Source organism: Bos grunniens, chromosome 2 (genome assembly GCF_055505025.1).
Source record: "Bos grunniens cultivar Pamir isolate PY7600 chromosome 2, Bosgru_T2T1.0, whole genome shotgun sequence".
Classification (NCBI taxonomy): Eukaryota; Metazoa; Chordata; class Mammalia; order Artiodactyla; family Bovidae; genus Bos; species Bos grunniens.
In genome coordinates, this window is record NC_141166.1 from 14,976,441 (window position 1) to 14,988,514 (window position 12,074).

At 59.8% G+C, this 12,074-nt stretch overlaps 1 protein-coding gene across 19 annotated transcripts in view; it reads right to left on the reverse strand.

Moving 5' to 3' along the window:
• The window catches only part of COL16A1 (collagen type XVI alpha 1 chain), a 56,210-nt gene that overhangs the window by 11,179 nt on the left and 32,957 nt on the right, over positions 1 to 12,074 (reverse strand). For 7 of the 19 annotated variants that reach the window (XM_086333410.1, XM_086333483.1, XM_086333445.1 and 4 more), the window contains 12 exons: positions 10,203 to 10,319; positions 10,054 to 10,095; positions 9,886 to 9,972; positions 8,955 to 8,999; positions 8,038 to 8,082; positions 6,252 to 6,305; positions 5,647 to 5,700; positions 4,974 to 5,027; positions 3,438 to 3,482; positions 3,253 to 3,306; positions 2,905 to 2,940; positions 2,518 to 2,580 (listed from right to left, as the gene is read on the reverse strand). In XM_086333410.1, coding sequence (XP_086189536.1) covers positions 2,518 to 2,580; positions 2,905 to 2,940; positions 3,253 to 3,306; positions 3,438 to 3,482; positions 4,974 to 5,027; positions 5,647 to 5,700; positions 6,252 to 6,305; positions 8,038 to 8,082; positions 8,955 to 8,999; positions 9,886 to 9,972; positions 10,054 to 10,095; positions 10,203 to 10,319 — 696 coding nt within the window. Of the gene's footprint in view, positions 1 to 2,517; positions 2,581 to 2,904; positions 2,941 to 3,252; positions 3,307 to 3,437; positions 3,483 to 4,973; positions 5,028 to 5,646; positions 5,701 to 6,251; positions 6,306 to 7,993; positions 8,083 to 8,954; positions 9,000 to 9,885; positions 9,973 to 10,053; positions 10,096 to 10,202; positions 10,320 to 12,074 lie in introns of those variants that run through there. The other 12 variants (XM_086333545.1, XM_086333534.1, XM_086333475.1 and 9 more) reach the window with 5 other exon arrangements.

A 12,074-nucleotide genomic window follows, 5' to 3' on the forward strand; every position in this document is an offset into this window, starting at 1 on the left:
TTCCTTCTCCAATGCTTGAGAGCGAAAAGTGAAAATGAAGTCGCTCAGTCGTGTCTGACTCTTAGCAACCCCATGGACTGCAGCCTACCAGGCTCCTCCATCCATGGGATTTGCCAGGCAAGAGTACTGGAGTAGGGTGCCATTGCCTTCTCCGTCAAATGGACTAGTGGCTTTCAAACTACTTCTCAGAGCCTGGGGGCTCCTGGAGGACTCTGGAGGGGCTGGGGGCACAAAGTGGAGACCCAGGGGTGGGTCTACCCCTTGCTTAGCCAGAGAAGCTCCACTTGCATATTTGTTTGTTTATTAAGATTTTTTAAAATATGGACCATTTTTAAAGTCTTTATTGAATTTGTTACCATATTGCTTCTGCTTTATTTTTTTGTTTTTTTTTTTGGGCCCAAGGCATGTGGGATCTTAGCTCTGCCACCAGGAATCGAACCCACACCTCTTGCATCAGAAGGCGAAGTCTTAACCATTGGACTGCCAGGCAAGTCTGCTTTATAGATTGAGCATTCACATGAGATTCTGTGTAAAAGCCTTGTGATGGTGGTTTAGTCGCTAAGTCGTGTCCAACTCTTGTGACCCCCATGGACTGTAGCCTGCCAGGCTCCTCTGTCCATGAGATTCTCCAGGCAAAAATACTGGAGAAGGCTGCCGTTTCCTTCTCCGGGGGATCTTTCCCACCCAGGAATTGAATGCGGGCCTCCTGCATTGAAGGCAGATTCTTTATCAACTGAGCTATGAGGGAAAAGCCTTGGGAACTACAAAATAAAGCCCAAAAAACACCGCTACAGGCACTGGGCCCCCACTGACAGTTCAGAGCAGGGGAAAAGGTGGGAGAGAATGTGTGAATTAGAATGTTTATCAGAGAAGGGAGGGCGAGGCAGGCAGCTTAGTAGGGCAGGTGGCAGCATTTCCCCAGGGGCAAGAGGCTGGCTGCCCTGGAGCAGTCAGTGGCTGTGGGGCTCGCCAAGGGGAAGGGCTCCAGACAGAGACCCCATGGGAGGGGTCAGGGGGAGAGAGCTTCAGGTGGTACTGCAATGCCACCAGCTACCAGGAGGGGTCAGCACAACCCCAGGAAATGGCGGCCCCGCAGGGAGTCAAGCTGGAGAACCGCTGCCCAGAGGTTTGGGAGTAGGCAATGACTGGCCTAAGGAGAGCAGGCAGCCCTGGATACAGAGCCAGCACGGAAGACTCTGGCGGGGGCCGCCACCCAGGTAAAGGGAGATGGCACCCGCCACTGCTTCAATCATGGCTGATCGGGGAGGCAGCAAGGGTGTGGGGGTTCTCCTGAGTGGGGTTGGGGATGGGGGGGACAAATCTTAGCTCTTTTGCTATCTTGCTGTGCCCTGGAATGCCACCAGCACTCCAGGGCCTTCCAGCATTCTCTGGGCCTCATTTCTTCACCTGAACTTAGACCAAGGTGGCCCCTTCTAGGAGTCCTTTCCCGCTTTCAGAGGAAAGAGGCGAGGCTACAGACCTCCTGCCCCTCCCTCTGGGCCGTGATCCTCCCACTCCAAGCTCACAGGTCAGACTACGGGCCTCCTGACACCTCCTGACACTGCCCGCCTGTCACATCTGGAGAAGCCCAGAGGGCGGGCTGAGTCAGGGACGTCAGCCTCCAGACCAAAGCAGCGGTGGTTTAGAGGCTAAGTTGTGTCCGATTCTTGCAGCCCCATGGACTGCAGCCTGCCAGGCTCCTCTGTCCATGGGATTCTCCATGGCAAGAATACTGGAGTGGGTTGCCATTTCCTTCGCCAGAGGATCTTCCCAACCTAGGGATCGAACCCGGGTCTCCTGCATTGCAGGCAGGTTCTTTACCCGCTTAGCTACAAGCGAAGCCCTAAAGACCAAAACCAAAAGCAGAGCTAGTCCCAAAGCCAAACCCAGGGATGGCCAATGTGGGCGCTCCCCGACTGCTGCTCCTTCCCACCCTTGTCACCAGGTCACAGGCCATGCCTACCCTCTTTGGCCCTTGGGGACACTCTGAGCCTGGCTCCCCAGGAGGCCCATTCCCCTTTCCTGCTGTTGTCAGACCCAGAAGGCAAACGCCCAGAGCTCCTCTCGCTGCTAAACAGGGGGTTTCCAGTCTTGGATGTGCTTCTCTCAACTCCTTGCCCTGCCCTAGAGGAGCTGCAAGCTGGCCCAGGCCACCTTGTCACATTCTAGTGGGCCACCTCTCACCACACCCCTCTGCCTTTTCCCCAGCCAGCCTCTCCTACTAGGGGAGGTACACAGCTTGGTGGCACAGAGGCCAGGAGGCATCCTGGACCCAGCCCTGGTGGCCCACTGGTCTGCCCCGGCCCTGTTGCCCTACAGAAATTGCTGGGCCCATTCTCGAGTCTCTTTGCCCATCCTTGCTATAACTGAGTCAGTCCTTGAATTTCTGAAGGCCTGATACTAGGTGTGTGTGTGGGGGGGTGGGGTGGGGGGGGTGAGGGTGGGAGGGGGCAGACAGGGGCTAGGAGCTGCGTGGCTCAGATCTGTGAGTGTGGCCAACTTGGGGGTCCTGCTCACCTTCTCCGCTTGGGGGCCGGGTGGGCCAGGTGCTCCAGCTTTGCCTGGGAATCCAGGGGGACCCTAAACCAACAAAGGAACAGGCAGGGATGAACAGTGGGGCTGGAAAAGAGCTCCACTTCCTTCTTCCTCTTGGGTGTCCTTCGCGTTGTGTTAACATGATGCGTTTTTTTGACTTCCGGGCTGCTGGGCTGCTGGGGCCCACCCAGGAGGCCTTGCTCTCCGGGTCTCTGTTCCTGGAATCAGGCCTGACCACCCAGGCCGTTCCTCCTCCCGGGCCTTCCTCCCTCCCCTCCCCAGGCCCACCCTCATGCGGCCTGGCCTCAGCAGGCCTGCCCCTGACAGACTGGGAGCATCCGACAGAGCTGGCTTTGTGTCTGCACTCACCGGGGGGCCTGGAAAGCCGGGTTGCCCTTGGAATCCCTAGGGGAAGAAAGCAAGGGGCAGTGTGCTGTGCCACCCTCTCTCCAGCCTGGCTGCCCAGGTGGAAAGAGTGACACAGTGAGGCTGCTTCGAGTCGTGGGGCCTTGTCCTCCACTCTGCCCCTGAAGGCCGGCAGCTGAGGCTCTGGGCAGGAGGTGAGGTTACAGCTCAAGGATGGTGGAGGCTGGGAGGCTACAGCTGGTCCCCACTCCCATACATAAGACTGACCACCGGGGAGAGGCCCCCTTCCCTGCCTCCCTCCAGCCCTTCACAGTGGTCAGAACAACCAGCTAGGTCCCTGTCACCACTCACCTGGTCTCCTTTCTCACCCGAGCTTCCTTGGGGCCCTCGCTCTCCTCGGGGACCCTGTCACCACAGAGAACAATGCATCTGGAACCCCCAGATGCAACCCCCCATGCAACTGTCCTGTCCCCCAGACTCCAAGGCAGGATCAGGGATTCTCATGTCCACATCTCCCTGTCCCCTTCCTCACTCACCGCTGGGCCTGGGGGCCCTGGGAGGCCTTCAGATCCTGGTGGGCCCTGGTGGCACAAAGGAGCAGAATCAGTCCCTCTGGCTGGGGGAGGGGGATCAGGGCTTAGGGCAGGGGCTGGGCGCAGAGCAGAGGCAGGGATGTGGCGGAGGCACTTCCAGGCTGCAGGACTCCTCTCCCTGGTGTTTGGCCGCCCTTTCCCTTGCCTGAGCTACCGAACCAGCCTCTTAACTAGTTCTGCCACTTCTGAGTTCACTCTAAGTGCCAGCTCCTCTTCTTCAACACAGCTCTGATTATAACACCCTCTTGCTCCAACACCCTCCATGGCTCCCCTCCGCCAACTGAACGCTGAGTTTCAAGGCATCCTGTGATCTGATACCAACCACCCATTCCTGCTTCACTTCCCTCACCTTTTCTTATCTTCTGCCTGGTTTGGTCCGACTGCTGTTCCCTGAATACCATACATTCACACCACTGACTGTCCCCTCTACCTACAATGTCTGCCATCCCTTATACTTTCCAGGTCTCTTGAAACCTTATCAAACCATCCATGGCACCAATCTGTTCCAGGGGTGCCCCCACCCGTGGCCTCTCCCTCTGGGATTCCCCAGCATGGACAACCAAATGTCCTTCCCCACCCTTGACCCTGAAGCTCCATTCAAGGCTCAGCTCCAATGCCACCCCCTTAGAGAGGCCTCCCTAACCCTCTGTCTACAGCATCCTGTTCATGGCTCCAGCTTGATTTTTTCCACCAGTCCCATCTCTCCTAATTTATGTGTATCTGTTTATTCATCTGTTATCTGCTTGTCCCACTGGAACTTAGCTCCCTGAGGGCCAGGGGCCCAACTGCCTGTTTTATCTGTCAAGGAATCTTCAGAACAGAGCCTGGCACCTAGAAGGCCCCTGGAGAAAGATGTGCTATTGAATAAAGGCACAACCAGGGTTTACAGCATCCTACCTGGCCTCACCAGCGGCTGTGGGTGGGCGGCATGAGTGATGGGGAAGGGAAGACAAAGGTTTGGGGAGGCTAGAAACAAACAGGGATGGGTTCAAGTCCAGCCTCCACCCTAATTCACTAACTAGCTGCAGGACCTGGGGTGAGCCCAGTCACCGGAGGCTCCCACTGATGACCTGAGCTCAGGGTGGGTCTGGCACACTGGCTGAACCACCATTGGGTCTGGGTGGCCTGAGACAGGCTTGGAGGCAGCGGGGTCCAGAGTGTTGGGCTGGCTCTCCAGCCTGTGGGCGTGGGGTGGGAGGAGGTCCCCTCTTCCAGGCAGCCCCTCCAAGCCATCTCCACTAAACCCGGCGGATCCTCCTCACAGCTGCCGCCCCCGCAGCAACCAGCCGGCAGCACCGACTGCTTGAGACGCAGCTGGAGGATTCAGGGGGTTGGGAAGCTGGGGTCACGTCTCGCGTTCACGGGGCAGCTGGGAAGCTCTCCAGGCAGCGGCAGTGGAGGAGGAGGTGGGCGGGCAGGGACCAGCCATCTGAAGCCCTTTCTCCCGCCCCCGCGCGGGAGCAGCACTCAGGCACTCACCGATTCTCCCTTCTCTCCCGGGGAACCCGCGTAGCCTCGCTCCCCCTTGATGCCCTGACAGGCAGCAAAGAGAGAGGGAATTAGCCCCACGGCCTGCCTGGCGCGGCGCGATGAGAGGGGTGGAGACTGCAGCTGGCACCCAGACTGGCACTTGGGCGCAGATGGCACCCAGGAAGAGGCTGGGAACCAGTGGGGTGGGGTGCTCTCTGAGCGGGAGCTCGGCTCCGGGTTTCCCACCACCATTCGGTGGAAAGGAGGAGGGTAGTCATGTCTACCGAACTCGGGCCTCCGCGGGGTCTCCCCAACTTTCCCTCCCCCTCCCCACCAGACAACCTTCAGTCCTCTCCCTGGGAGGCTCCGGCTGCTCTGAGCCTCTGGCCCCTGATGTGTAGCGACTGCTGTGGGCTCCCCCCAAAGCAGAGAGGTGGGCCAACTCCCACTCCCAAGGGGGCTTATATGGCCGGGGGAGGGGAGGGGAGGGGAGGTTGGTCTCTGAATGGAAAGCCTGGCAGAAAACACCCGCTGAAATGCTTATAAAGGAGGAAGCACACTGAGGCTGCTCAAGCCTGGTCCTGTACTGACCACCATCCCTGGGCACCGGGACCCCCCACCCCCACCCCGCCTCCCCGGCCCCCCCCCCTACCCTGTCCCCGACCTGGGCCTGCTTACTCACAGGCAGTCCTGGGGGGCCCATGGCGCCTGGGTAACCAGGTTGCCCTGGAGGACCCTGCAAAGAAAGGGAGACGTGATGGGCCAGCCCTTCAACGTTTCTGTCACCCTCCCTGGGTAAGAGGGTGGCCAAGGCCAGCCAGCCTGCAGCTGCCCCTCAGCAGGTGCCAGTCCACCCGGGGACAGCCACCAGTCCGCCCCCCAGGACAGCCACCACCTCAGGCCGTGTCCCCTAGGCCAGCTTCCCTCAGTGGAGACCACCACCAGAGGCCTGGACCCTGGGGGGCCGAGCCAAAGGAGGAGACCCTCCCAGGCGGGGGATGATGAGGACTGGGGTTGGGGAGTGAAAGGAGCAGGCCAAACGCTGCAGGAAGAGGGAGCTAGGAAGCCCCCGGGGATGGGGGTGTCTGCCCCTAACAGGAGTGAGGGCACCTGGAGATCAGCTTCCTTGGATCCTGAGGGCTTGTGAAGATCCCAGTGCTGAGGGAATCAGGGCTGAGGGGCAAAGAGTTTCACCTCCCCGTCTTCCACTTGACAACCGCCCCAGGGGGCCCAACTCGTCTCCCCAGGGCTCTTCATGTATCACCACCCCCTGCCACCCCCTCTTACCGGCTCCCCCTTCTCTCCCGTCAGGCCCCTGAGGCCTCGCTCTCCTTGAAGACCCTTGGAGAGAAAAATCATGAGAAACTGCAGGGGAGGGCAGTCCCCACCCAGCCCCTGCCTCCTCCCCACAGCCCCGCAGCCCTGTGTTCCCATTCTAGGCAAAGGTGGAGGGGTGGTGGCTGCTGGTGGCCCCCAGAGTGTCCCCAGCAAAGTGACCATAGGGGGTGGACCCAGAAGGGCAACACTGTCAGAGGTATAAATTCCCACATACGGGTGCCTCTCAGGAGCGAGGGCCCCCACGATGGGCCACCAGAGAGAGATACCGCCCAGGCGGGTGACTGTCACTGGTGGGTCCTACTGTGACCACTGTCTGGGGCGCACCTTCAGGAGAGTGACACATGTGCTCCCTCCGAGGGGCAACTGTCAGCAGAGGTGTCCCTAGAGTGCTCCCCACCAAGATGTATTACCCGATGCCCGACACTTACCTGTCCAAGCCCCCCGCCCCCAACCCCAGGCAAAAATCAACTTCCTTTAGGGATGCTGGGGAAGGACTCAGGAAGGCTCCCTCCAGAGCAGTCCCTGTCTCTTTGGGGATATCTGTTGCAAAGTAGAGTCCCCATCCCTCATCCTCAACCTGGACTTCATAGATGCAACGCACACCGTTAAGGGGCTGTGTCTGCCCCTTCTCCCTCATGCCTTCCAGAGACGCGGTGCCCAAACCTTTCCACGACACAAGACAGATGGCTAGACGGACAGATGGCCCCTCCACCCAAGCAAGCAGAAACAGACAAGGTCCGGCCAGGATGAGGACGTGGGGACAGATGGAGCTGTGACAAGGAGGGGCCCTGCTCCCTGAGCTGCCATCACCAGCCCTAGGAGGAGAGGAGCCAACCCCGGGAACATGAAGTCCGACAAAACAGGAGGTTAGTTTCCATGACCCAGGAGGGAGCAACAGTGAGGATGAGAAGGACTTAAACGTACTTGTGATGTGATGAAGGCAGAACAATTAACGACACCAGGCAGAAGGAGGTGGCCAAGACACTGGGCAGGAGGGGCAGGGCCCTGTGACCCCCGGAAACCCTACTGCTGGCACCACATGCCCAGCCTCAGAGCAGACTTGGCCCGGAGCCAGAGAAGAAGGGAAGAGGAGGAAGCTTCCCCTAGGATGATGGGAAAGGTTGCAAGCGTGGCCGCCTTGAAATCCCTGGGGCGCCTCTGGACCAGCCCCGCCAAGCAGCAGGGCAGTGAACCCGTGCCAGCCTGCAGTGTGAAGCCCTAAAGCTTTGGCATCTCTGCCGGGCTCTGTGCCAGGTGCCTGGCAGGGCCCCAAGAACTACTTTCAGCAAATCTTCAGTCAACACCAAAGGTGGGAGAAGCAGGAGGCAGAGTGAGAAGGGAGGGAATAAAGAGGCCCCTAGAGGCAACAGCTTAAAATAAGAAGGTAAAATAGCTCCGGAGGATTTAGGGGGGAGTGATGTGTGATTGTGGGAGAGAAAAAAGGGAAACGGAAGGGGGGGAGAAGACAGACGATGAGAGAAAGAGAGAGAGAGCAGGAGAAGAGGGAGAAGGGAAAAATGGAAAGAGAGTCAGAGACTGGGAGGCTGTCCAAGCTGCTGGGACCTCAGGGAACCTGTGTCGTTAGCTACCGAGCCTGCGGGGGTATGACGACGATGACACACGCACGCACACACACGGAGGAGGGAGGCCAGGGCATGGCAGGAAGGGAGACGAGCAAGAGCCACAGAGACCTGGCTGGCAGGGGAGGGGAGGTCGAGCAGCGCTAGGTTCTTACAGGCAATCCGGGGGAGCCAACAGCACCAGGAAAACCTGGGGGGCCCTGGTGGGAGAAACAGGCAGGTCACATCTCACAAGCACAGTAACCCTGGGTCACGGTCTGGGGCTGAGGGTTCACGGGGAAAGGAAGTCATGGGGTCTTATCAAGGCAGCTAGAAAAGAGACTCGTCCCAGGTCTTGGCCCAGAAGCCACCTGCTCCTCGCCTCGGCTCCAGGAAGAATGAATGGCTCTGCTGATGGTGGAGACGCGCAACAGCCCCCGCAGTTAGACCGCTGGCCCACATCTTCCCGCGTCCAGGTGAACCCCAGTGCCAGAGTGGAAGCCCATGGTGCCTGTTACCTGACCTCCACAGGCCCCCGGCTCAGGGCTCCCTGGTTCTAAGATGGCTCCCACGGGCCAATTTTTTTTTTTCTCCTCCAAAGGAAGCGTTTTCAGTTCTTCCAGGTTTTCCTAGTCACTTCTACGACCCTGCCATGTCAACGCCAGGGGAGATGCTCCTAGGCTGGCCTCTGCAGGCTTGTCCTAGAGACTGGCCCTACAGAGCCATGGAGGACGGCTCCATCTTAGCTTCTGGCCCCTGCCTGCAGGTTGCCACACGCTTTCCTGACAATCCAGACCGTGAGCCGTCGTGCAAAACACAGCAGGGATGGGGGGTGGGCGGAGAGGGAAACACGGATATGCCCCGAGGCCTCCTCTAAGCAGGACCACAGGCACAACGGGGCGGAGCGGGCCAGCTCTGGGGGATTCGGAGGTGGGAGACCACAGTCCCCGCAGACGCTGTGACGAGGGAAAGGCAGAAGACGTTCCCCTTTCTGTCCTGCCCAGCTTCCTGGGACAAGGCAGCAGAATGGTGTCTGGGTTTTACGTCTCTTTTGAGAGCCTCTCAAGCAGCCCAGAAGACCACGGATACTCACAATAGGGCCTGGAGGACCCGGGGAGCCCCTCATACCAGGTGGACCCTGCGAAGGAAGCCACGGGAAATAAATGAACAGGCTCAGAGCTCGCAGCGCCCCAGGGCGGGTCTCCACAGCCCTCCCCGCCAGCCTGCCACAGAGTCAAGAGGCAGCTGCTGTCAGCGCTGGTTGGTAAAGCTTTCATTCGGTCTGTTCAATCATCCAGCAAACATTTATCGAGCAACTGTTACGTACTGAGCACCAACCCAGGTGCTGAAGACACAACAGTAATTGGGACGTTAAAATCCCTGCCTTGTGGCCCTTACGTTCTGGGAAGAGGTGGACAGGAAAGAATCGAACAGGGGCTGGTGAGTGCTCAGCCGATGCCTGCAGTGTGTTCCCGAGGGAAGGGAACACAGGACGCCAGAGGGCGAGGCGCGCGGGGCAGGGAGCGGGCCTGGGGCTCGAGGGATGCGGGGTGTGTGGGGGGCTCCCTTCTAGAAGATGGTCAAGGAAGGTCTCTGGGAGATGGGGAGGGACAGGGAAGCCTGGCGTGCCGTGGTCCAGCAAAGAGTCGGACGTGACTTAGTGACTGAACAACAGGGAATATCTCACTGAGAAGGTGATCTTTGGGAAAAAAAGGGGGGGGGTGGAGCTGAAGGGGTGAGGGAGTGAGCCCTGGAGAAGAAAGAGCTGCAGGCCGAGGAAAGAAGAGTGGCCGAGGGCCCAGCACTGCGAGGAGGCCCCGGGCGCCAGGCAGGCAGATGAAGCCAGCGCAGTGAGGACTGCGGGGTGGCCTGACGCCTTACGGCCCCTGAAGGACTCCCAGGGGGAGACGAGGAGCCACCAGAAGGTCCAAGGAGACTGCTGGCAGGAATGAGACTGCCCTCAGGAACCGAGGGTCACTGAGGTGCAGACTCCAGCCACCTTGGGGCCCAGCCCAGGCTCTTACCTCTTCTCCTCTCTGGCCAGGCAGTCCCGGAGGTCCCGGCAGCCCGGGGCTCCCTGCACAGCCCGGGTCTCCCTCGTGGTTGTCCCCCTGGAGCAGGATGGACGGTGAGTGTGAGCAGCCCCGTGGGACACGGGGCAGGAGGCGAGGAGAAGATGGAGGCCCACTCACCCGGGCCTCCTCGGCTCTCGGGCGCTCCCGCTCCATGAAGCACTGTGGATGACAGCCGGAGGCCCGGTCAGCATCAGGGGGTCAGCCAGGGAGCTTGCCCCCCAACCAGGGCCACCCCGAGCCCCCCACCCCCCGCCCCCGCCTCCTACCTGGGTGCAACTGTCGAGGCCTGGCACGCCGGGGATGCCCTGGTCTCCCTTCTCTCCGCTTTCCATGAGGGCCACCTCGTGAGCCATCTTGCCCTGGATACAGTCCCCGCAGATGCTCTGATGAGAAGGGGAGGGTGGTGGGGCCAGGGCCAGAGAAGGGCCAGGATGGGCTGGATGGGGGGCATGCCTGCTCCGAACCCAGTCCGGGGTGCCCTGCAGACTGGGCCCCCACCCACACTCTTAGGACCTCCCCAGCCACCGTTCTCTTCCTCCCCAGCCACATCCCTGCAGCCGCTCAGCTGCCTCCTCTGGGGACCCAGTCCCAACACTGGCTTTGAGTTCCCTCCAGGAAGAAGCTCGGGTGGGGCCAAGCCAACGCCACTTTGCAGAGAGCTGTGTGGGAGGAGGCGGAGGGGCCTGCCAGTGGGGAGGGGTGACCATCTGTCCTGGCTGTTCTTGCAACCTGCGCCCACTGTGAGGACATGCCACCAGGATTCAGCCTGAAAAGGCCAGCTCCACACAGCAGCTCCTCTGCCCATGGGAGCCAAGGAAACAGCTGCCGGCCCTTCGCAGCCTTGGGGATGGGATAGCAGGTCCCGGCTGTCACGGGCTCCCCAGTGTGCGGGCCTGAAGTCTTCCTGTGACAAGAAAGGTCCTCCTCTTTCCTGGAGGCTTTAACCTCTCGGGGTCACAGACCTCTCTGAGAGTCTGATGGAGGCTATGAGTCCTCGCTCCCCTTCAAAATGAAACCTTCTAGTGAAAACTAGACTACAGTTTCAGAGTACTCGGGAGCCGGGCATCTATCCACAGCCTGGTGGGGTGGGGAGGCATCCGTGGGCCTCTAGAGGAGCTGCCGCTCCATCGCCACTGTTCGCTGTGAAGCTCAATGATAATGGTTGTCATTGACTCAGCACTCGTGACACCAGCCGTGGTGACAGGCCTCTGCACATGATCGCATTCAACCCAGACAGTGCAATGAGGCGGGTCATCTTACAAGCACTCTGGAGATGAGAAAGCCAAGGCTGAAAGAAACAGCCTGACTTATCTAAAGTTAAGTGGGACCCTGGATTGGAGTTTGATCTGAGGGTGTAACGAGCGCTCTGTCCACAGACTCAGGCTTCCCCTGGGCTGTGGGAGCCTGTGGGAGTCAGCACCCCCTGGGGCGCCATCGGACCCCTTCTCCAGACCACACTCAGTTCCTGTCGGGGGCCCTCCATGGAGCACTTGATCTCGAAGCTGTCAGATGACATGTTACACAGAGACTGTTGAATGCTACCTGTGGAGTCATACCATCACTTGCCCAGGGGCAGACCTTGGGGAACCTCGGCTTGCCAGAGGCCTAGGGCGGAAGAGCTGGGGTTCATTGCCACAGCCTCACCATGATCCAACCTATAACTATCGCCAGGAGGTTAACCCAACCTCAAGCTACTTCTGACAATGACTGCTGTCCACAGCAGGGTGGGGCACCCCATGCTGTGTTCTGAGCAGAACTGCTGGACTCATGGGAGGTCCAGAGCACTTACCAGCCAGGGCTAGAAGGGGGTGACCAGGATGGGGCAGGGTTCTGGAGGCCAGGGCCTGGGAGGGACCCCTAGGGATGCTGAGCTGGAGGAGGAAGAGTCCTGATCTGGTCTTTAGAGGTGATTGAGCAATGAAAGGCTGTGTTACCCGTGGTGCCCAGCGTGGGAGGTCAGACCAGACCATGGCCCTGGGGTGTGGACTTAATGCTGCTGACAGCCCTGGCCCAGGCCAGCTCTCCCACCAGGCCCCAGCTCCTGGTTCTTGCACCACTAGAATTGCCTCTCAAACCCCGCTCCTTCCTGGATTCTTTCTGAATTGACCAGGGGACAGCGGAGGCTTCTTCCAGGCCCT